The sequence below is a fragment of the Nyctereutes procyonoides genome, unplaced genomic scaffold (assembly GCF_905146905.1).
Source record: "Nyctereutes procyonoides isolate TBG_1078 unplaced genomic scaffold, NYPRO_anot_genome, whole genome shotgun sequence".
NCBI lineage: Eukaryota > Metazoa > Chordata > Mammalia > Carnivora > Canidae > Nyctereutes > Nyctereutes procyonoides.
Window position 1 is genome coordinate 38,010,940 of NW_026575134.1, and position 26,264 is coordinate 38,037,203.

The window sequence follows — 26,264 nt, forward strand, 5'->3', positions numbered from 1 at the left end:
AGGGTTGTGTATTTTGTTTCTATGAAAAAAAAATACCACTGGAGGGGCACCTGGGTGGGTCAGTCAGTTAAGCATCTGCCTTTGGCTCAGGTCGTGATCTCAGGATCCTGGGATCCAGCCCCACATCCAGCTGCCCGCTCAGTGGGGAGTCTGCTTCTCCCTCTCCCTCTGTCCCTCCCCCTGCTTGTTCTCTCTCCCTCTCTCTCTCTCTCTCTCTCCCTCCCTCCCTCTCATATAAAATAAAATCTTTTTTAAAATACCACTGGAATTGTGATAGGGATTGCACTGAAGCATCTTTCTTATTGCCCCCCTTGAGCTGTCTCTACTTCACATGGTAAAGTGAAAAGTCTATCAGGAACAGAGAGCATCCCTGAGTATCCCAGTTTCCAGATCAGCACAGCCACCTGCAGCTCCTGTGAGTGTTGGCTGCTAAGAGCTCACAGCTATAGCCTTCTCTGGAGCAGTGCCCTCAGCCAAGGGATCCACCTCCCCAAAGGGGGTCACACTTCCACTCTGTGGGGCAGCCCATGGTCCGTGAGCAGTCAGGATGGACTCCAAAAGACCAAATCCCTTGCCTTGAGGCAGAACTGAGTCAGGGTGTAATTCACACTCCAGAGTGGCCCTAAGGATCAGACTAGACTCCAACTAAAACTCTATCTCTGCTCTGCTAGTTTCTGCTTCCTTCACTCCTTTACAGATCTCTTCTCCCTCAGTGATGCACTGGCCCCCAAACCCCTATCTCACATCTTTCTTTTTTTTAAGGAAACAAACCTAAGATACATCTCTTCCAAGTCAAAGCAAAAGTCCTAGGCTTGATATGAACAAGAACAACAATAATAATTGTATAATACATCAAAGCACTCCAGATCTTTCCAACCTGTCGCCAGGAGAAGAAGGTGATAAATACTGTGGAATCACCCACCTCTCCAAGTTCCCCAGGGCATGTTTAGTGGAATATTATCATTACTGGCATATTCTCCCTCTTTTTTCTCTATCTTGTCCCAATGGTCACTCTGTTGTCTACAGGAAACACTTACAATATGAGGCACATCCTCTTACCATGCAGATATTTCAATAGGTATTTAATTACAGGAAATGATAATAAATATTGTCCAAAAATGCATTGGAAGATGGAATTCCCTGCACTGCCAGAAGTCCTGGTCTGTGGCTGCCTTCCTTCTCTGTAATATATTCTTGCTCCATCTGTCATCTGCAATGACAAGAACCACCCTGGCTCAGCTGAACGCTTGCTAATTATCAAGGGCTTTTATCCCTGCCATGTTACTTGGAGTGAATGGAGCACATGGCCTCTCTCAGACCCTGCTGATAGAGTTCCAATCCTATATTAATGAGTGGACAAATGTATACAGGGCATGGGAGTGATTCTCCTGAAGCAGAACACACGTTAATGGGAGGAACAAGATGGATTCTACAGTCGAGCTAGGCAATAAGACTAACCACCAAGTAATAGCCATTAACAATGTAACACAACTAGAATCAAATGCCAAAGCCTGCAGTTCTAACACACGGAGAATGGGTGTCAGTGACCAGGGAGAGCTGGAATAGCCAGAGAATGTTTCCCACAGAAACTCCAGAAATGGATGTTTAAGGAAGGTCAACAAACAAGCTACTCATGGTATAGATTCAAATGAAGCATGTTTAGGGATCCCTGGGTGGTGCAGCGGTTTGGCGCCTGCCTTTGGCCCAGGGCGCGATCCTGGAGACCCGGGATCGAATCCCACATCGGGCTCCCGGTGCATGGAGCCTGCTTCTCCCTCTGCCTGTGTCTCTGCTTCTCTCTGTCTCTCTGTGACTATCATAAATAAATTTAAAAAATGAAGCTTGTTTAGACTTCATTAGCCTCATTGAGGCATTAGCCTCATGCCTCCCTGAATCAGTAATCCACCCTTCCTAATGAAATCCTGAGTGGACAGTGCAGCTCACTTCCAGCCCCTGAGATCAGACTTGACATAAGGTCTAAGGGTGGGCACAGTGTAAAGAGGACTTCACCAGGAGTCCTCAGAATTCCAGTCCTGGCACCACCACTAACTGACTGGGACAGCAGGACACTGAGGGAAGAGCAAAGAGAAACCAGTTTCATTCCCTACAGCATCTGCAAATGAGCTTTGAGACTAACATGAGTTCGGAGTCTCGATGAAATCCCACAAGATTTGTTTTTAATGTGTGGGGAGATGAGATAATGAGCTCAAGTGTGTTCTCCCTGACAAGGCTAGCTGTTCCTGGGAGCCCCGAGGCTGTCCCAGTTGCTGACACATGATTCAGGACAACCTTTGTGTGCACTGCGTCCTTCCCCCAAAACCATCCTCAAAGCATTTTAAATATCTCGCTGGTTTGCTTAGTAAGAAGAAACTTAGAATCTGTCAGCTACATTCATCTATCTGAGCAATCTCAGCTGCCTACTACAGAATGCTTAAGTGAACTAGATTAGTTCAATTCCAAATCAAAGATGATTCCAACTGGAGTATCCCACCAGGTAATTAAGGTGTAATTGTGACCTTGGTAATGTTGAAGATATTCTCTCTGAAGTAAGTAAGCTTGCACACAAGCTAAGGAAGGTAAAACTGGACAGAGAATCTGGCCATTGTCTTGGGAACCTGTCATCTGATGGGACTATGTTCAGACTGGGATTTCAGCTCTTGTATGAAGTACACAAGATTTTTTGTTTGTTTGTTTTTGGTGGTTTTTGTTGTTGTTTTAGAAACCTATAGCTATAATCTCTTTGGATTTATGTATCACTAGATAAATTTTAGAAAATATATTCCACATATGAGTAAAATCATATGGTATTTGTCTTTCTCTGACTGACTTACTTCACTTAGCATAATACACTCTAGCTCCATCCATGTCATTGCAAATGGCAAGATTTCATTCTTTTTATGGCTGAGTAGTATTCCGTTGCATATGTGTACCACATCTTCATCATAGAGGAAGAAAAGAAAGAGGGTAAACCAAGAAACAGACTCTCAACTTATAGAGAACAGACTAGGGGTAACCGGAGGGGAGGTGGATACGGGAATGGGTTAAATAGGTGATGGAGATTTAGGAGAGCACTTATGGTGAGGAGCATCAGGCATTTTGTGAAGGTGTGAAAAGACTGTTTTCCATCTGAAAATAATATTACATTGTATACTAACCAACTGGAACTTAAATAAAAACTTTTTTAGACAGACAATATAAACAGTTTCATGGGGCAGGGGTGGGATACTAGACTGCAAAGCTTAGATCCAAGACTTCACTATAAATTACTGTACTACCTGTGATTATGTTGATGGTAGGATTAATCATACATACTAGAGCTTTGGTTTTGGAATAAGACAGACCTGGATTAGAATCTGGGCTTTCTCAGGGTGCCTGGTGAGCTTAATCATAGAACGTGTGACTCAGATTTTGGTGTTATGAGTTCAAGCCCATGTTGGGTGTAGAGATTACTTTAAAAAAAAAAAAAAAGAATCTGGGCTCTTCCACTGACTAGTCATGTGACCTTGGACAAGTTACTTAACTCTTCAAGTTTTAGTTTCCTTTGGAACAAAATAATGCCTCTATCACAGATCATTGTGAGAATTACATAGCATAATGTATGCAGGATGTTTAACATTCTGATTGGCATGGAGAAGATGCTCAACAAATGGCTACCAAGACTAGGAAAAGAAGGGTACTACAGTGGTACAGCACCCCAATTTGGGGCTCAGGGAGACCAGGGTTAAGATATAAACCTCTGGGGCACCTCCAGTGGTTGAGGGTCTGCCTTCAGCTCAGGTCGTGATCCTGGGGTCCTGGGATCAAGTCCCACATTGGGTTCCTCGCTGGGAGTCTGCTTCTCCCCCTGCCTATGTCTCCGCCTCTCTCTGTGCCTCTCATGAATAAATAAAATCTTTTTTTTAAAATCTAAACATCTTCTCTTTCTAGCTGTGAAACCACCAGCAAAATACTTAATGTTTGGAAACCTCAGTTTCCTCTACTGTAAAATAAAGATAAATATTCTCTTCTAATGAGATCAGGTTGGAATGAAATAAAGCCTTTACAGTGCTTAGCATGCTATCAGACTCAGGGCAAGAGCTCAGTAAATATTGACAATAATATTTTTAGACCAATCCTTGTAAGGTGAGGAAAGTTAACTTGTGTAGCACCTTCATTGTCCCCAAAGGATGCAACCTTTGCAAGAAAGAGAAAGAATAATTCTGGAGAAGATTCCAAGTGAAACTAAGCAAAGATTTAGTAGCCATCTCTTCTCTAAAGTCTTCCTCCTAGGTAAGACCATCTCTCTTTCCTCATTCCCTCCAGAGATCTCATATTTGTCTACACTACATATTTTAATCAAATCATATTATAAGAAATAAAATATATATATTTATATTACTATATATATACATATATATATATACATATTACAAGTAATAATGTCAATAAGTCCCTAAGCCTTCCTCAAGTGTCTGCTGGCCAAAAACCTTGGTTTTCCCTCTTGGAAGCTGTTATGTGTTCAAGAAGTCAGTAGCTACCCTCTACACTGGCCCAATCCAAGATGCTTGGATTCTCCTTCCCACATAAGATCATACAAAACTGGGCGGAACCAACTGGTCCTGAAATTCTTCTTCCTGGAAGGTATACTGGAAATTGCCTCTCTGGAAAAAAAATCAGACTCTACCACATTAGGGGAAAATCCATTCTAACTTTTCAAAAACTCATTATTATAGTCCCATTTTGTTACTAAGCAAATTGGGACTGGTTAAGCAGCTTCTTCAAGAACATACTAAAGGAGAGATTGGGTCCAACTAAGCCTATCTTAACCCAAAAGGAAAGATGAAGAAGAAAAGACATGGACCACCAAAAAACTCCAAAATCAAACTTAATCCTCTTTCCCTATGGGAGTTGAGTATTTATCCAATAGTCTTAGAAGTACCATGATTTTAAAAGTTGATACTTGAGTCTGCAGAAAAAGTAATTTCCTTCCCCTAAGAGGACAGCATAATATGAAGCAAAGACCACAGAATTTGAAATTAGAAGGTCTCAGATTCAGATGTTGCTTCCTAGATGTCTGGTAAGTTAGGCAACCTCTTTAACATCTCTGAACCTCACTTTACTTATCCATACAATAGTCATGGCTATACCCAACTTTTGGAGCTGTTGGAAAGATTAGAGTCAAAGTATGAGATGGGCTTAGCATGCATGTGGCACAAAGCCGGCATGGCTGCATCTTTACCCCAGTGATCTGGGCCACCTCCTCCCTGGTCATGCGCATTGAACAGTCTTGTCTCAGAATCAGAGGAAACTCCAGGATCTCCCCATGAGATAGACAAAATGGTCTATGACAGCTTCAGAATTAGAGGGTGAGAAAGATGTTGAAATCGGGCAAGCTTTTTCATGATCTGAAAACAGGATCTGATTACCCAAAGAACTGCAGGAAGATTCCTTTAATTTCAGTAATCATAGAGATGCGATTAAATGCAGAAAGGCAGCAAAACAAATTCATTGCAAAAAGCACAGAATTTGCCATCAAACCATTATCGTTCAGAACCCAGCTCTTTCATTTATTAAACTGGGTCACCTTAAACAAATTCATCTCCCAGTAGTTCAAATTCCTTACCAGTTAAAAAAAAACATTAAAAAATAAATAGATAAGATAACAGCCCTCAAAGGGCTGTTTCTAGGATACTGTAAGATAATTTTTGCCAAGCCTCAACATCTTTGGTGGAATGGATAAGTAAATGTGCTGTAAGCATACCAAGGAAAACCATAGCAAAACCAGAAAGAACAAATTAGATTTACCTACATGACATGGACAAATCACAAAAATGTAGTGCATGGGGGGGGGAAGGATTTGTATCACAAGACCACGTATGTAAATTTTAAACCACATCAAAATCACTGTATTTTTTAAAAGCACACATATTTTTAAATCAACATGAAAGGATAAACACGGAAGGATATATATTTTGCATACACTAGATTGGTTACCTATGAGGAGCAAGGGAAGGATTGGGTATGGTGAGAGAAGGAAGGAAAATTAATAAAGTGAAAAGGAGCCTTGCCTTGATCAGTAATGATGACTTATCTGGAACTGGCAAGTATGATGAACTCAATTTCAGACCTGAGATCCATAAGTAACAAATCACTTAAAATAGTGCCTACATATTTTATTTACTCAGTAATTTTTAGCTAAAGAGTATGTATGTTCTAGCATAGATATTAGGAAAGTCCTTTCAAAAGCCTCATTTAACCCATATACCTAGACTACAAATCATGGTTTGTGAGAGACAAAAGAATTTTAATGATCATACAACCTAGCCCTACCATTTTGTCGAACAGAAAATAAAGCCCAAGGAGGGAAGTGAATTTTAAAAAGGAGACTCAGCTACTTGGTGTCTAGAGGTGACAACCATGGAACTTGACTCATCCCCAGTCCTAGCTGCTGGAGTCAGGTTGGGGAAACAACTTCCAGAAACCATGTTTTATATGATACATTAGTGTCTCTCCTTTATTAGTGACCTCTTATTTGAGCTGGAGGAAGCTCCCAAGATTCAAATGGTAAAGATTAAAGGTTGCTGGCTGGCTCAGTGAGAAGAGCATGAGACTCTTGATCTCAAGGTCATGAGTTCAAGCCCCACATTGGGTGTAGAAATTACTTAAAATAAAAATAAATAAGTAAACTTTAAAAATATAGTAAGTAAAATGGTAAAAATTAAAGTGGAAAGAAAGATTTTAGCTATTTTTTATTATTATTACTGAGCTATAACTGACTTATAATATTATGTAAGTTTAAGCTTACAATGTCAGTTTGAAATATTTATACATTGCAATATATATAGTGTTAACTAGCACCTCTATCACCTCCCACAGTTATTGAGTCCTCTTTGTGGTGAGGATAATTAAGAACTAGTCTTTTAGCAACAACAGTGTTGTTGACTATGATACAATATTTATAATACAATATTGTTGACTATAATCACTATGCTGCCCATTTGATCTCCGAACTCTTATCTGCCAGTTACAAGTTTTTACTCTTAAACTGCATCTTTTTAATGCCATCTAAAAGGCTTTTGACCACATACTAAATAATTATATAATTGTATTTTTTAATAATAAATTTATTTTTATTGGTGTTCAATTTGCCAACATACAGAATAACACCCAGTGCTCATCCCGTCAAGTGCCCCCCCTCAGTGCCCGCCAACCAGTCACCCCCACCCCCCGCCCTCCTCCCCTTCCACCACCCCTAGATCGTTTCCCAGAGTTAGGAGTCTTCCATGTTCTGTCTCCCTTTCCGATATTTCCTACCCATTTCTTCTCCCTTCCTCTCTATTCCCTTTCACTATTATTTATATTCCCCAAATTAATGAGACCATATAATGTTTGTCCTTCTCCAATAATTTTAAAAACCACATTGGTGGGTAATATGAGGGACCTGTCAACATAAACAGCAGATTCATCATCTTCCAACTTCTGAAAGCCTTTCATGAGAGGAAGAATTAAATTTGCTGTGAGGGTCTGGAAGGAGTAGAACTGAAACCCATGTGTGGAAGATAAAAGAGAGAGAGAAAGAGAGATTACAGATCCAAAACAAGAATTAGCAGCTAGAACTGTCCACAGATGGAGGCTGATACGCTATCCAGATCATCAGGCAGACGGTATGCAGTAGAGGACACTTCAGCATCCCATGGGGACTAGAACACATGCTGACCAGTTTCTTCCCAAATCTGAGTCTGTATACCTCTCGTCTTCACAGAAATTTCCAAATACAAACCAGAATTAATTGGAATCAGAAACACCAGCTCAAGGCTCAGTTCCAAAAAAATGTGGAAGAACATTGATGCCCAAGGAGAATCAGCCAGGTACAGAATTTCTCAAAAGCAAGCTCTATAAATTGGCCCAGGAATATAAAGCTAATTTCCACCATAGGGAGAAAGAATCTGTCCTTCACTTCTGGGATTTTGTTGTTCCTGTTGTTACTTCTCATCTTCAGATCAATTGTACAAATTGAATTCATGGCCAAGAATAATCTCACCACAGTAACAGAGTTCATTCTCATGGGCTTTACAGACTACCACATGTGGGAGATTACCCTCTTCCTGATGTTTCTCATTTTCTATATTGTCACGCTTCTGGGGAACGTGGGAATGATCATTCTGATCCAAGTGGATGTCCAACTCCACACCCCCATGTACTTCTTCCTGAGCCATCTCGCCCTGCTGGATGCCTGCTATGCCTCAGTGATCACCCCTCAGATCCTGGACACACTGGCCACAGGCAAGACAGTCATCTCCTTTGGCCAGTGTGCTACGCAGTTCTTTTTCTTCACCATCTGTGCAGGCACAGAGTGTTTCCTGCTGGCAGTGATGGCCTATGACCGCTGTGTCGCTATTAGCAACCCACTGCTCTACACTATGGTCATGAATCCCAGAATCTGCTGGGGCTTGGTGGTTGGAGCCTACGTCTGTGGGGTGTCAGGAGCCATCCTGCGTACCACATGCACCTTCACCCTCTCCTTCTGTGACCACAATCAGATCAACTTCTTCTTCTGTGATGTCCCACCCCTGTTGAAGCTAGCCTGCAGTGACACAACAAACACGGAGATTGTCATTGTCTTCTTTGGCAACTTTGTGATCTTGGCCAATGCCTTGGTCATTCTGATATCCTATCTGCTCATCATCAAGGCCATTCTGAAGGTGAAGTCTCCAGGTGGCAAGGTCAAGACTTTCTCCACATGTGCCTCCCACCTCACTGCTGTGGCCCTTTTCTTTGGGACTCTCATCTTCATGTATCTGCGGAGTAGCTCCAACAAGTCCCTGGAGGAAGACAAGGTCGTGTCTGTCTTCTACACTGTGGTCATTCCCATGCTAAACCCTCTGATCTATAGCCTAAGAAACAAAGATGTGAAAGCAGCCTTCAGAAAGGTCACTAGTAGATTCCAGGTGTCCCAGAGTGTGTAGATATGAGTGACAGGACCTCTCCTCTTGGTCCATTTTCTTCCCATATCAATAGATCCTAATAGGTCCCAACATTATATGCAAATTAGATCCACAAATAGAGAGAAGGTAGATTGGTATCAGCAGGCACACAAGAAAAACTGCAAATATAGTAAAATTCATTTCCAGCAGTCCCATGATGCTTTTTTCTCCTCTCCTCCCACCTCCAGTCCATTCCTTACCACACAACAATCTTATGATACTCTTTGATATCTTAACTTACAGAATTTCAGGGGCCCAGAGGGTCTTGAGTTTATCTCATCCCACCCTGCATCTTTGCAGCCATGCTTAGGCTTCCATTTTTCCTTCTCATTTTTTGCTTCCATTAATATTTGTATTTTTCTGTGTCAAAGATTCCATGTAGGAATTCTAGTGATCAATGCTAAATAGTCTTTTTTTTCTTTTAATACACGAATAACTGATAACCTCAGTAAGCAAGGAGTGCTGTATAAGACAAAACCAAGTCTCCAAATGGCCAAGGGAAGGGAGTGTTTGAGAACAGGCCTTCCTCTTCACCATTCTAGTCTTGAGACACCCTCTAGGGCAGCTTTCCTTCTTACTCATGCCACAACGATGAAATTTGCAAACTGCCTTACCACTTGATGGCTCCCTGGCTCTGTTATTCCTTCTCATACCTCCAAGATGAACTAAGCCACCTTACCTCTGGCTCCTCAATTGAAAACTCCCTGGTTCCTGATGAACAAAACGCATTGCATTTTTTCCCCAGTCACATTGTCTGCTTTGTGAACAATCCCTATCTATCAAGTATCCCATTCCCAGGAACAGCAAAGTCAGGAAACAAAGACCTTCCAGCAGAAAGTCTGAGAAGAGGAGAAAGTAACTAACTCCTGCATGACACAGCAAACACTTCAGGGCAGAGTCTTCTTTGCTCATTGCAGAACACACTCCAAGTTCAGATCTGGAACAGATAAGCTCTTGAGAATTGCTTTTGAACAGATTTTTATGGCACATGCTTGGACTCATTTGAGCCTCATGGAAACCCTGTAAGGCAAATAAGAAGACAGGGTTGAATAGAAGATTTCCATTTTGCAGTTAAGAAAATGCTTTTTCATAATCCTTTTGCTCAGAGTACCTTTGTTCAGAGCAGGCAGTGGTAGGGCATGGCTTTCAGACTCAAGTTTATATCCAAATCTCAATTCTACCACTAATTTGCTGTGAAATCTATGGTAAATGGCTTCATTTCTCAGATTCTAATTTTTGTCAGGTCTAAAATAAATACAACAACTCCTAATTCAAAAGCATATTATAAAAAAAATAAATAAATAAGATGAGGGGCACATGGCTATCTTGGTTGGAAGAACATGCAACTCTTGACCTGAGGGTTGTAAATTCCAGCCAATGTTGGGCTTGAAATAAGTAAATGAGGCGATGAATAAGAAATCTCCTAGCACAAGAGTGTCTGATGGCTCAGTCAGTTAAGTGTCCAACTCTTGATTTCCGCTCAGGTCATGGTCTAAGTGTCATGAGCTTGAGCCCTGGGTGGGGCTTTATGCTTATCAGGGAGTCTGCTGGAGATTGCCCCACTCCCTCTCCCTCTGCCCTTCATCACTCACCCAACCCTACTCTCTCACTCTAAATAAATAATACTTTAAAAAAATAAACCTTTTTTTAAAAAAATAAAACTTTTTTTTAATCTCCTAGCACAAATCCATTGCTCAATATGGATTGACATATTGACTCATTGCCCTAGCTCCTAATAATGAAATAATAATAATGATGAAAGCTCCTATTATATGCCAGATACCATTCTAAGAAGTTTTATATGCATTTAAACAACACTATGATGCCTTAGCCACCCTATGATAGGTGCAATTACTATCCCCACTTAGACATGAGTAAACTAGGATACAGAGAAGTTAAAATAAGTTTCCCAAGGTCACAGATTGTTCTCTTCCTTCCCCTCTCCCTCACTTTCACCCTAGGCCTTGCTACAATTCCATTGCCATTAATAAAAATGAAACAGATCTTGAACAAGTAATAGTGAAAGTCAGTGAACTGCAGAAGATGAATAACTCAAACCTTTTCACCCAAGAAATAAAACAAACATGGGTGTCTAGCTGAGGTGGGGGTACATTTATCTGCATCCCACATGGTCAAGAATAACCAAGAGATGTCTTTGTATTGAACATATTGTCGTGTGCCTCTATTGGACCTTGATGTTATGAGAAGTTGGTCTTCCATGGCCCCCCATATGGGAACCATTGTATTATAATTGCCCACCACCCCACCTACAGTTGATTGGTTCAGAAATGAGCACCTGGGGCACCTGGGTGGCTCAGTGGTTGAGTGTCTGCTTTTGGCTTAGGTTGTGATCCTGGGGTCTTGGGATCGAGTCCCACATCAGGCTCCCTATAGAAAGCCTGCTTCTGTCTCAGCCTATGCCTCTGCCTCTCTGTGTGTCTTTCATGAATAAATAAATAAAATCTTTTTTAAAAAGGGAAAAAAATGAACACCTGACCCAGTGTAGGTTTAATAAAAATTTTTCCCTGGGCATTATGAAACTGAACATGTGAAAGAGATTCAGAACAAGAGTCCAGGCTGACCAAGGTGGAGAAGTCAAGATAGATTTTTTAAATGAAGCAGTTATTCAAAGAGAATGGCAATAATAGACTAAAAAAGAGCCCTGACAAGTTCCATTCCCTGCTTCCCAGTGCACTGAGGGGCAGCCATAGTAGTTTTCTTACTTCCTTAAGACATACTGTGTTTGGTGTTTAGGCTCCAAGACTAAAATCCCCTTTGGGAACTAATTCAAGCTTAGTCATTAGGTTCAAAAAATTCCATACTTGTAGAACTCTAATGAAGAGGAGTTCTTCAGCATGTTATAGTAGATCTGTATTCATGCACACTGATTATATTCACCCCTTAAAGAAAGAAAGGACTGGGTCTCAGTATCCTTTGTACTTCTATCATACTCTCATTATAGAAGAAACTTCCCCACCTAGAGCTCTTTGTTTAGATAACCACTGTTCTAGCATTTGCCCTTGCCCTTCAAGTGATAGACTAGAATAAGCCTCTGACCCCACTTTCATCAACACATGAACAGAGTAGAGAGCCATAAAGTGCTCTAGAGTTATATAATGGTTATTAAGAAAAACCAATAAAGTCATCTCCCTCTTAAGGGTCTAAACGGAAAAATAAGGGGAAAGATGAAGTTATTTGAGAAACGAAACTCACAAATTATAATTAGAAGTGGAAAAAATGGCTGTGTCATGTTAATGGCAGACCAGAGAGAAAATGAGCAAAGTCAGATGCTGAGGAGGCAGCAATATAACCCAGTCCCTTGTGCTGCATTAGATCTTCCAAGTCTTGAATTATGTTCCAGACTGAGTTCTAGGCTCAGGGCTCTCCATAGATCCCTGAGAAATCCCTGCCTCCCTCTGAAGCATAAGAATCTTAGCCATAGACCCACATTCTGCTAGACAATCTGAGTGGGTCTCTGTCTAAAATATCTAGCAACTCATTGCCCTAGTTCCTAATAATGAAATAATAATAATGATAATAGCTCCTATTATATGCCAGACCCTATTCTAAGAAGTTTTATATGCATTTAAACAACACTATGATGCTTTAGCAACCCTATGATAGGTGCAATTACTATCCCCACTTAGACATGAGTAAACTAGGATACAGAGAAGTCAAAATAAGTTTCCCAAGGTCACAGAAGCCACAAAAACCATAGATTTGAGCTCAGGAAATCTAGTTCCAGAAATTCCATTCTTATCTATGGTATTATATCACCTTTGAATGCCATTTTATACACAACTGTCCCTTCTTTGATACAGAATCATTTAAGGCAAAATAGCCTTGCTCATTAGGCTCTTTCTCCAGGAATCAGAAAAAAATGGTTTTCCTCCTTCAGAACTGGAAGTCATGTGAAAAAAATTCAAAGTTGGATGGAGAGGTCTGCAAAAGATGAAATATGAAAGACCACTTTAACAAAGAGAGGATCTTACTTTTCACAAATGCCTATGCACCTGCAGGTTCTTGGCTAAGCCACTAAAACAAAAACTGGAAGAAATTCCACATAAAGGGTGTTCCATGAAGATTCATTCAGAATCCACACGAAGCTGGGGTGAAGAGACCCTATTCTCTGAGACAGCTAAGATGCCACCAGGGCATTTAGGTCAACGTCAGCCATAATGCATGTCCCAGACAAGGCAGCTCTGTTGACACTTGAGAGAATAAGAGCAACACTGATTCTCAGATATACCTACCAGGCACTAAATCCAAGTTCAGTTGACAGAATGAAAGCAACACTGATTCTCAGATCTACCAACCAGACAGTAAGTCCAAGTTCTTTACATTCAACTTCTCTTAATAAAAGGAAGGAGGTCAGGAGAGACTCATGCCTTCTTCCCAACATCTTCTGCAGGCCTACAAAATAGAAACTGCACAAATCATTCTTCCCCCATAATCAACCTACAAGACCTACTCCTTTACTTTATTCAGGTCCCTCCTAAAGTGTGGCCTCATTTTGGAGAATTCTTTCCTGACCATCATATCTGAAATAATAACTCCCCTATTGCCAATTACTTTCTATTCCCCCCTACTCTGCTATTTATTCTTTAAGACACTTAACAATACTTGATATCTGTTTGTTTTTATCACTGCCCCTAGTAGAATGTTCTTTATTGTTGCCCCCATAAAAGCAAAGACTGTCTGGATTTTTCGTGCACCTTCTGGCTCACAGTAGGTGTTAAATAAATATCTAATGAAAAGCATTAAGAACATAGAAATGAATAGGACTTTCATTTCTGGCAGTACAGTGGACTGGGGTTTTTCTAACCAATCTCACTCCTAAAGGACATGAAAAAAATAAATAAAAAGGTGAAAAGACACAAAGAAATCAAAGGCTGAACATCCATGGGAAAATAAGAACTCAAAGAAGTAAGCAAAATATTGAAACTATGTTTGCCTTCAAGAGCATCACTCATGAGGATATCTTAGTTGTCTATTGCTGTTAATTGGTACCTTAGGGGCTCTTGGCTGGCTCAGTCAGTACAGCATGCAATCCTTGATCTCAGGGCCATGAGTGCAAGCCCCACATTGGATGTGGAGCCTACTTTAAAAAAATAATGAATAAATAAACAAACAAACAAATAGCTAGCTTGAAACAGCAAACAATAGCACCGTTTCTGTGGGTGAGGAAACCAGGCACAGGTTAGTTGGATTAGTTGGTAGCTGGCTTACGGTCTCACGAAACTAATTAAGATGTTGGCCAGGGCTCTCATTATGTTGATAAGACTTGAGTCCACCCCTCTGTTGGCTGAGTATGCCCATTCCTTGGTACATGGTCCTCTCCATAGAGAAACTCACACATGACTCTCATGGGAGCAGGTGCCCAAGGCAGACACCATAGTCCTTTTGAAACCTAATCTCAGAGGTAACATCCCATCACATCCCTAAATGTGTCAGTACTCATTAAAGAGGTTCTGTTGAAGTCACCAAGTATAAGTGTATTATTATCTAAGTATTTCTTTACTTTGGTTAATAATTCGTTTAAGTATTTGGCAGCTCCCACATTCGGGGCATATATATTGAGGATTGTTAAGTCCTCTTGTTGGATAGATCCTTTAAGTATGATATAGTGTCCCTCTTCGTCTCTCACTACTGTCTTCGGAGTGAATTTTAGTTTATCTGATATAAGGATGGCTACCCCTGCTTTCTTTTGAGAACCATTTGAATGGTAAATGGTTCTCCAACCTTTTATTTTCAGGTTGTAGGTGTCCTTCTGTCTAAAATGAGTCTCTTGTAGACAGCAAATAGATGGGTCCTGCTTTTTTATCCAGTCTGAAACCCTGCGCCTTTTGATGGGGTCATTAAGCCCGTTCACGTTCAGAGTTACTATTGACAGATATGAGTTTAGTGTCATCATGATATCTATTTAGTACTTGTTTTTGTGGATTGTTCCACTGAACTTCTTCTTAAAGGGGAATTTTAAGAGTCCCCCTTAAAATTTCTTGCAGAGCTGGTTTGGAGGTCACATATTCTTTCAGTTCCTCCTGTCTTGGAAGCTCTTTATCTCTCCTTCCATTTTGAATGAGAGCCTTGCTGGATAAAGTATTCTTGATTGCATGTTCTTCTCATTTAGGACCCTGAATATATCCTGCCAGCCCTTTCTGGCCTGCCACGTCTCTGTGGAGAGGTCTGCTGTTACCCTAATATTCCTCCCCATGAAAGTCAGGGACTTCTTGTCTCTTGCTGCTTTAAGGATCTTCTCTTTATCTTTGGAATTTGCAAGCTTCACTATTAAATGTCGAGGTGTTGAACGGTTTTTATTGATTTTAGGGGGGGATCTCTCTATTTCCTGGATCTGAATGCCTGTTTCCCTTCCCAGATTGGGAAAGTTTTCAGCTAGGATTTGTTCAAATACATATTCTGGCCCTCTGTCCCTTTCGGCGCCCTCGGGAACCCCAATTAAAAAATGAACTATTGGGACTTCATCAAGATAAGAAGCTTTTGCACAGCAAAGGATACAGTCAACAAAACTCAAAGACAACCTACAGAATGGGAGAAGATATTTGCAAATAACATATCAGATAAAGGGCTAGTTTCCAAAATCTATAAAGAACTTATTAAACTTAACACCAAAGAAACAAACAATCCAATCATGAAATGGGCAAAAGACATGAAGAGAAATCTCACAGAGGAAGACATAGACATGGCCAACATGCACATGAGAAAATGCTCTGCATCACTTGCCATCAGGGAAATACAAATCAAAACCACAATGAGATACCACCTCACACCAGTGAGAATGGGGAAAATTAATAAGGCAGGAAACAACAAATGTTGGAGAGGATGTGGAGAAAAGGGAACCCTCTTACACTGTTGGTGGGAATGTGAACTGGTGCAGCCACTCTGGAAAACTGTGTGGAGGTTCCTCAAAGAATTAAAAATAGACCTGCCCTACGACCCAGCAATTGCACTGTTAGGGATTTACCCCGAAGATTCAGATGCAATGAAACGCCGGGGCACCTGCACCCCGATGTTTCTAGCAGCCATGTCCACAATAGCCAAACTGTGGAAGGAGCCTCGGTGCCCATCGAAAGATGAATGGATAAAGAAGATGTGGTTTATGTATACAATGGAATATTACTCAGCCATTAGAAACAACAAATACCCACCATTTGCTTCAACGTGGATGGAACTGGAGGGTATTATGCTGAGTGAAGTAAGTCAGTCGGAGAAGGACAAACAGTGTATGTTCTCACTCATTTGGGGAATATGAATAATAGTGAAGGGGAATATAAGGGAAGGGAGAAGAAATGTGTGGGAGATATCAGAAAGGGACACAGAACATAAAGACTTCTAACTCTGGGAAATGAACTAGGGGTGGTGGAAGGGGAGGAGGGCGGGGGGTGGGGGTGAATGGGTGACGGGCACGGAGGGGGACACTTGACGGGATGAGCACTGGGTTTTATTCTGTATGTTGGTAAATTGAACACCAATAAAAATTAATTTATATAAAAAAAAAATAAAGAGGTTCTGTTGATCAAAAATATGATTAAGAAGATGAAAATCAGGGTGCCTGGCTGGTTCAGTCAGTAGAGCATGCAACTCTTGATTTCTTGGTTGTGAGTTCAAGCCCGCCCCCCCCTCCCCGTTGGACATGGAGTATACTCTAAAAATATAAATAAACAAAAAGAGAGATAAACTTCAGCTTATTAAAAAAAGAAGATGAAAAATCAGGACACAAAATGTGAGAAAATATTTTTAAGATTTGCAATCACATCTACTATCATGTGTGTGTGTGTGTGTGTGTGTGTGTGTGTGTGTGTGTGTAAAAGTGATTAAGAGGGGAAGGGTTGGGCGGCCCTGGTAGCTCAGCAGTTTAGCACCACCTTCAGCCCAGAGCCTGATCCTGGAGACCTGGGATTGAGTCCCACATCGGGCTCCCTGCATGGAGCCTGCTTCTCCGACTACCTGTGTCTCTGCCTCTCTCTCTCTCTCTGTCTCTCTCTGTCTCTCTCTTTGTCTCTCATGAATTAAATAAATAAATAAATAAATAAATAAATAAATAAAAGGGTTAAAAGAAAAAGAAAAGGTAGTACAAATGCTCAAACAGGCAATTCACAAGGAGACTGTCGCAATAACCAATATATCTATGAAGAGATGCTTATTATCCTTAGTAATCAGGAAAATCAAATTAAAAACACAATATGCATAATACCCTCCAGTTCCATCCACGTTGAAGCAAATGGTGGGTATTTGTTGTTTCTAATGGCTGAGTAATATTCCATTGTATACATAAACCACATCTTCTTTATCCATTATGCTGAGTGAAGTAAGTCAATCGGAGAAGGACAAACAGTGTATGTTCTCACTCATTTGGGGAATATGAATAATAGTGAAGGGGAATATAAGGGAAGGGAGAAGAAATGTGTGGGAGATATCAGAAAGGGACACAGAACATAAAGACTTCTAACTCTGGGAAATGAACTAGGGGTGGTGGAAGGGGAGGAGGGCGGGGGGTGGGGGTGAATGGGTGACGGGCACGGAGGGGGACACTTGACGGGATGAGCACTGGGTGTTATTCTGTATGTTGGTAAATTGAACACCAATAAAAATTAATTTATAAAAAAAAACACAATATGCTCACTATATAAGCAAAAATTTTTAAGTATGACACCACTCTATTAACAAATATGTAAAAAATTAGTATAAACTAGTTTAACTAATTTAGTAGGAGTATTATCAAATTAAATTTTGTAAAATATTTTGGCATTAACCTTTAAAAGTCAAAGATACACATAACCAATAGCCCAGATATTTCAATGACCTAGGTATACACAATGAAGAAATTCTTGCCCATGCCCACCAGGATATAGGTTCATACATGTTCATAAAACATTGTAATAACATAAAACCCAAAACACTTACCTTTAGTTTTTTTTTAATTTTTTTTTAAATTTTTATTTATTTATTTATGATGGTCACACAGAGAGAGAGAGAGAGGCAGAGACACAGGCAGAGAGAGAAGCAGGCTCCATGCACCGGGAGCCCGACGTGGGATTCGATCCCGAGTCTCCAGGATCGTGCCCTGGGCCAAAGGCAGGCGCCAAACCACTGCGCCACCCAGGGATCCCTACCTTTAGTTTTTTATTCTTCCAATCCAGAGTGTGTATGTGATGGCTGGAGCCTGAGAGCCATTATGGACCATAAAGTAAACTTGAAACTGGAAGCCACACTCAGAAAGCAGCAGAGCAGAAAGCCCCTGATGACCCTTTTAAGCCACCATACCAGCAATAAGCTGCCTTCTCTCCAGCCTCCTTTTATGTAGGATAGAAATAAGCATTAATCTTATTAAAGAAAACAACTAGAAAATAAATACATGTATATATGTGTGCATGTCTATATACATACAGTCCAAAAATATGCTTAACTAAGCCATATTGTTAGTATACATGAATGGATGAAATGGCCCTCCCCTTCTCCTTGGCAACAACAAAATAGGATTCAAGGCACCCTGCTTTGTTGTTGTTACCGATTTTCCACCAGTACAGTGGTCTTCCTCCATTTCAAAGTTACATACATTGTAAGACTGCACACTATCCCCACAGAATACTCTGGAAGGCAGATGCTTACACTTGATGCTCAAGACCTTGCCACAGATAAAATGGAAGTAGTGTGTGGCCCACTGAGGGCTAAGGAACTTGTATTTATGGTCCAGTCAGGCTTCCCAGGAATGGTGAAGCTTGAACTGGGTCTGGAGGGAGGCATAAGTGAACAAACCAGACTTATAGGAAAGCCAGCCTGATGGAATGGGCTACCATAGTCCCAGTCTCCTCCCCACCATAGCCACCTTCTCCCATCACTTCTCACCATCCCGCACAACCTCCAGCTGGCAGCTGAGAAGCTACATGAGGTCGGGAGAGGCATGCAACCCTTCTGGGCCTGTTCCTTCATCTGTGATGTGTCAATGTAAGTCTGGATTCTCTCTCAGGTTTTTTTTTTCCCCAGTCCTGGAAGAAATGACATGAAGGTGACAATGTTCACTCCCTGAGGAACATGGGAAATGGTGTTATTCAGGTTTTCTACTTATCGCCCTGAGCCTTTTAATCCCCAGACTCATTGTTTTCTTCCCTAGATAGAGAGACAGGGACCGCAGTGCTAGCCTTACTGAAGGGGGCTGCCTCCTCCCAGAAGCCCTCGCCCCTCATTTGGTGATCTTCAGGAAAGTCTGGGCTCACACAGTCCCCATTGTAAGGTAAACCATCACAGTGAATGATGTGGAAAAGCATCTGTCTTCTGTTTATCATTATCACCTTCACACTCAAGCATCCTCCTAGGTGATGTCTATAAATAGATGTTAAAACCACCAAAGGATTCAACTGGATCAGAAAATTCAGTGATTCGGAAACAAGGTGATTTTAATTGGGTTGTTTGAGCAAGAAGGCAAAACAGTTAGCCACCTGGAGGACCTGTAGGTTGCAGGCTCTGGATTCCATCCAGCGACACTGCGTAAACTGGATACATGGTCTGGCCCTACTACCCACTGGAAGCATATTTGAACGGGGGGGGGGGGCGTTCAACATACATATACAGCCAACCTGGGGACGATGAGATAATTGCATTTTCTATAATTTTCAGATCACCACAGCAGCAATCTCCTGGGATCTGCAAAGAAAACAGAAAATATCAATAGTGCTTCACAGAATTCTTTCACAACAACAAAAGGAACAGCTCTTTTCCTGGGCGGTAATGTAAACCTTATAACTATGCTGGGAGAGCAAATATATTCCAGACACTTAAATGCGCTTTCCAAGTTTTTTAACATAATTTAAATTTTTTTCTGTGCAATCTTTAGGACGAGTTACCTTCCTGAAGCTTCAACTCTGTCTTTTATAAAACTCAACTCTGTCTTCTATAAAACAGGCATAAGAATGTATATACCTTGTCAAGGGTTGCAAAAACACATATGCCCAGTGCAGGGAATGAATAATAGCATTCGGATATTATTACTCCCCTGACAGCCACACTGTTGAGTAACCAAGTATTTAGAGCATGAACCAAGGATGGGCCTGGACCCCTCTGAGGAGGTTGTCTCAGCTGGTGAGGTCAGAAGGAAAGATACTTGTATGGATAAAGAAGATGTGGTTTATGTATACAATGGAATATTACTCGGCCATTAGAAATGACAAATACCCACCATTTGCTTCAATGTGGATGGAACTGGAGGGTATTATGCTGAATAAAATAAGTCAGAGAAGGACAAACATTATATGTTCTCATTCATTTGGGGAATATAAATAATAGTGAAAGGGAATATAAGGGAAGGGAGAAGAAATGTGTGAGAAATATCAGAAAGGGAGACAGAACATAAAGACTCCTAACTCTGGGAAACGAACTAGGGGTGGTGGACGGGGCGGAGGGCGGGGGGTGAATGGGTGACGGACACTGAGGGGGGAACTTGATGGGATGAGCACTGGGTGTTATTCTGTATGTTGGCAAATTGAACACCAATAAAAAAATTTATTATTTAAAAAAAAGAAAGATACTTGTAATGAGCAGCTTTCGAGAAGATGATGTAGAAATGGATATCACAGGAGGGAAGTGCAGTGAGGAGCCCCTGGCCTCTGAGTGTCCCAGCAACCTTCCCATCCCTGTGGCCCCACCCTGGCTTGTCAGTTCTGGTTTGTTCTTTAATGACTCCATGGCCTCTCCTGAGGCTCCAAATAAGACACTAAGTGTAGAGCCCCCACCAGGATAAATTGGGGAGGGAATGTTTTCTGACACACTGGGTAAAAGTTGCTTCTTCTCTGGGCTTCAATTTTCCCATCTGCCAAAAGAAGAGAACATAGTAGACCAGGTGCAGTCAAGTCTCTTTTTAACATTGGAACCCCCTTTCCAAACAAAATAAAATGAAGCACCTGGCTGTTTACAAGAGTTCAAGGAATTGCTGCATTGCTTGAAGCTGAGTTGGCAGCTCTGCAAAAGCTGGGATGTCTGAGGAGCAGAGCTGGAAAATCACAGAACCACATCACCGCATTCTTTCCAGCTCCGGGTTCTGTGTGTCTGTCAGGTCCGGGGTCTCTGGAGGGTCGTGGATGCCTTCAACAAGTGTGGAGAGGAGGATGTGAACTGCCATTTCAATGTCTCAGGTTCACTGAGCCCATCCTGAGAGCCATGTGTTCAGCGACCCCCAAACACTGGAGAGAAAGAGAACCCAGTCACCCAGATGCTCACCTGACATAATGCCACGTTCAGATGGACACAGAAACAGTACAACAGCTAAAAGCTGTTTGAAGTTTCAAGGAACATTCGCATCATTTTCCCTTTAAGACAAATCAATGGCTTGAATAGATACTAGTTGTAGCTATCACTGTGCAGGAGAGAGCTGCCAGGTGAATGTGACCCTCTAGGTAAAAAAAGATCAGTTAGGGCAGGATGGGTGCCTGTTGCCAGGCTGTGTGAGCTGCTACACCAGTGTTATGGGGCATGTCAAAGGGATGGACTGAAAGGTTATGGACCATTCTGGGAACAAAGGTGCTGTGATTGGCCAATCATGACAGTCCACATCCTACTAAGCAGTGGGATATAGCTATAAGTCTGCAAAGCATATGATTGTTCAGAAATCTGAATTCATTGGCTATTTAGTTCAAATTATTGAAACATTCATTTTTTTCTGAAGCATTCAGAGTAATATATTAAGACCCTCAGAGAAACTCATATTTGTAATCTCAGGATCCAGAGATAGGAGCAGCAAGAAAAGAGTCCTCGGAGAATGTCTAGTTAAGCATGGCACACTTAAAGCAGGAGTTCCTTAGCTCTAAATTTGCACATCTGTAGAAAGAAGGAAAAAAGAAAACCTTTGTCGCTAAATAAAGATGGAAAATATTTCCATGAAAGAAGGAGCTCCTGAGTCATAGAGCAAAATAATAGATTTGGGTGCAAATGCAGGATGTCTGTGATAAAAAGTTCCAAGCTGAGTTAAGGAAAGGTCTCAAAGAGATGTCACAATACCAGCCCCATTCACAGCCCAGCTGAAGGTGTGAAAGCTGTTGTGTATCTTTGGATACAGCAGACAGTTAATATGGGGGCTGGCTATATCCTTTCAACTTTTTGATTTTTGGACTGTCACCTCTCCCTGCCCCCCCAACCAAAAAAAAAGACAGCTGGGTAAATAAAAATCTCTTTTTAAAGTATTTCTGCCAGGAAATCCTGAAATAATGTTTCAGTTCCTCATAGTACTAACAGCGATGAAACTCTAAGGGATGATAAGCCATGACTATGTTCAGGTCAGCTAAAGGAAGCAAGGAATATAGAAATGATAGGAAACTCCTTTGAGAAAGGGACAGAAATAAGCAAATGGTTGGAGCACAAAAAAAAATATCACAGTAATAACAATGTTCCAGAGGGAAGATGCTTAAACTAGTCTTAGAATCCCAAGATTTCCCTTTAGTTCAGCAATCTAGGACTTCAGTGTCCGCTAGACCCAGGTTAGAAAGCACAGGCCAAAAAAGATGGAAGCAATGGAAAGAACAAGGGTAGTCCATGCTCAGGCTACTGCCAAGCATTAGATCTGCTATATATCAATTTCCACACCTTGTTGAAGGTGTTAATTATTAGAAACTTGGTGGACCTCGTATTTTGTGTCTGAAACCCTGGGACCACCTTTTGCCTTATGAGCCATGGAATCCCAAAGGATCAAAATTGACAGATTACCCCAAAATGTTCTGTGGAAGTTCTATGGCCAGTGAGAACTCCATAGTTCACAAACAAGTCTTCTTTAACCCTAACCAATCAGCCTCTCAGGGAAGTCTTAGAATCCCTGACAGAGTAGCCTCCATCCTGATCCCCAAAAGGCTTTATCCCAGAGAGTTGAGCCCAGAGCAATAAGTAGCTGACAAAATAATTCATTCTACTGACAGAAAATGAAGAATCAGTCTTATTTCTATAGAAAACTGGTTCTACCAAACACTATAAACCCCATACCTCTAGCCTATGAAAGCTAAAAATTAAAGGAAAAGGTGAAGGACCATTGTAGGGTGGGAAAACAAGCAATGTCCTGGAGTTAGGACATCATGGTTTAAATCCTGGCTTCGCCACTTGCAATTTATTCTTTGACAAGCCACTTTAACTTTCTGAACCTTAGCTAATAACACATTTCAAAAGTGAAACCCATAATGGTTATTTTAGGATTATTGGGATGACCGCTAAGTTAATGTGGAAAGGAAATATCTGACACAGAATAAGGTCTCCATAAATGTAAAGGTTTCCACAGAGTCGCTTTCTTTCTCAGACCCTAGGGAAAGAAATCCGAGACAAATGATGACCTGGTTCACAGGAGAACAGAAGCAGATGATGAAAGCACTCAAAAGGAATTGCTGAAGTAACTAGAAATGTTTGACTTGGAGATGAGATTAGATAAAAGTGATCATTAACACTGTCTTGGGAGAGAGGGATTCTACTCAACATAACATCAGTATGTAGAATATGTCAACATGTAGGAGATATGGAAGAAGCCATGTGGCTTCCCCAACAGGGAGACCTTTCCAAAGATAGAGTGCCCCCAAAGTCCCCATCACAGAAAGCATTAGCCCAAGGCCCTGTATCTGACAACTCTGGAGGCACCACTCACTACAGGCCAATGAGCTGCCCCACAAGGAGTAGTGCAGAGCACAGCCTAAGAGGCCATCCAAGGTAGCCCTGGTGTACCCGAGGGCTATGCAACAATTTGTCAGGGGTATTCTAGAATAGAGAGATGCTACAATGGTCCCTTCCAGTCTTGACAGTCTAAGACTCTCTGGTCTTAAAGATGACAAGCAAGCACACTTGAAGAAATACTGACCCACTGATTTCAGGAGGGATAGAGAGATAGGTAAAAAGCCCTCCATTGTAACTGCTAGTTGTAGATTCTCAAGATAGCAAACATTTTCTTCTCTCTCTCTGAACAGAGAATATCTGAGATTGTCACCTAATATCTGACACTGAAGAAAGCAAAGGCGTTCAGTTCTGGAATCTCTGATGCCATCTGCCTCTTCCAACCATCTAGCTATATCAAGTCTATGGCCCAAAAAAAAAATAATCTCACTGCTGTGATGGAGTTCTTCCTTGTGAGCTTCACAGATCACCCTGAACTGACGATTCCCCTCTTCCTGATGTTTCTCATTTTCTATATCATCACCCTTCTGGGGAACGTGGGAATTATCATTCTGATCCAAGTGGATGTCCAACTCCACACCCCCCATGTACTTCTTCCTGAGCCATCTCGCCCTGCTGGATGCCTGCTATGCCTCAGTGATCACCCCTCAGATCCTGGACAGACAAACTGGCCACAGGCAAGATAGTCATCTCCTTTGGTCAATGTGCTATGCAGTCTTTTCTTCACCATCTTTGCAGGCACAGAGTGTTTCCTGCTGGCAGTGATGGTCTATGACCACTTTGTTGCCATCAGCAACCCATTGCATATAACCTGGCTGGCCATGACTCCAGGCACCTGCAGGGGATCCTTGGCTGCAGCCTATGTCCATGGGGTATCAGGGGACATCCTGCATACCACATGCACCTTCACCCTCTCCTTCTGTGACCACAATCAGTTCAACTTCTTCTGTGACTTCCCATCCCTGCTGAAGCTTACCTGGAACAACATGACACAAAATGTGATTGTCATCCTCTTTTTGCCAAGTTCATGTTCCTTGCCAATGTCATGATCATCCTGGGGTCCTATATGCTCATAATCAGAGCCATCCTGAGGGTGAGGTCTGCTGGTGGGAGAGCCAAGATCGTCTCCACATATGCCTCCCACCTCACCACTGTTGTCCTCTTCTTCAGGACACTTGCCTTCATGTACCAGAGAAGTAACTCAGACCATTTCCCAGAGGAGAAGATTGTGTCTGTCTTTTACCCCATGGCCATCCCCCCGTTGAACCCCTTGATCTACAGTCTGAGGAACAAAGATGTAAAAGCTACATTCAGGAAAGTCATTGATAAAATCTAGTTCCCAAAGAATGCCCATGAGAGTCATTCATCCTAACCTGTTTTCTTCCCAGATCTTCATGCTCTGATAAGTTTCAACACCATGTGGTGCTTGCCCTCATAATCATGGCTTTCAAAATGTGGAAGGAGCCAAGACGTCCTCTGACAGAGGAATGAATAAAGAAGATGTGGTCTATATGTACAATGGAATATTACTCAGCCATCAGAAAAGATGAATACTTACCATGTACATGAACGTGGATAGAACTGGAGGGTATTACGCAGAGTTAAATAAGTCAATCAGAGAAAGACAATTATCATATTGTTTCACTCATATGCAGAATACAAGAAATAGTGCAGAGGACCATAACAGAAGAAGGGAAAACTGAAAGGGAAAAAATCAGAGAGAGAGAGAAAAACCATAAGAGACTCTTAACTCTGGTAAACAAATTGAGGGTTGCTGAAGGGGTGATGGGTAGGAGGATGCGGTAACTGAGTAACGGGCATTAAGAAGGGCATGTGATTGGATGAGCACTGGGTGTTATATGCAACTGATGAATTATTAAAAATTACATCTGAAACTAATGATGTACTATATTTTAGAAAATTGAATTTAAATTTAAAAAAAAAAGAGTGGTAGCTTTCAGTAGCATATAAGAAGTGGTGAGAAGAACTACCAGCTTGTGTTTAGTTTAGTTAGTTTAGTTTAGTTTAGTTTAGTTTAGTTTAGTGAAAACCACAAGGTTGGTGAAGTTTGCTTAGAGGACTCCCTCTACCCCCCTTATCTTGCCTTCTCCCTCTTTACCTCACCTCCAAATTCCTAGGGTTCTGGGCTACTCTCTGATATCACAGAGCTACAAATTAACATAGTCTAAGTGAACTGACTGCTATATCCAAGTCCCCAACCCCAAATCAACCACACTTAAATTCCCCAATTGCTCCTTCTTTATCCTGTCATCTCTGTGCTCACTGATATCAACTTATATTCTCTGTGGAAGATGATAACTTGGAATCATACTAATGCGAAGGCAGTCAGGATTTTTTTTCTTTTATGGTATGAATAACATGCCAACTCATTATGAGGAAGTTAATGAAAAAATCATGAACCCAGTGAAATTTCCCATTAGTAGACATTAGATTAGTAGAAGGAGGGATGCTTCCTTTGACTACTCCCCTACTTATGTCTTCCCAAATGGTTTCCAGTATCTCCAGGACTCTACTACCTACTGTCCAAATGACAATTCTCTACCTTCTGAATTTCCAATCCTTTTGTAACTCATGACAGTCACTGTTCTCAATAAACTCATTCCTGGGGGCTGCAAAATCAGCAATGGTAGACCT

At 41.4% G+C, this 26,264-nt stretch overlaps 1 protein-coding gene and 1 pseudogene across 1 annotated transcript; both read left to right on the top strand.

Moving 5' to 3' along the window:
* Positions 1-8,000: 8,000 nt before the first annotated feature.
* On the top strand, positions 8,001-8,945 carry LOC129494398 (olfactory receptor 9I1-like). Its single transcript, XM_055301282.1, has one exon. It carries the CDS (start codon positions 8,001-8,003, stop codon positions 8,943-8,945), a length of 945 nt encoding a protein of 314 aa, XP_055157257.1.
* Positions 8,946-24,013: 15,068 nt separating this feature from the next.
* LOC129494189 (olfactory receptor 9I1-like) lies at positions 24,014-24,945 on the top strand (annotated as a pseudogene).
* Positions 24,946-26,264: the final 1,319 nt, after the last annotated feature.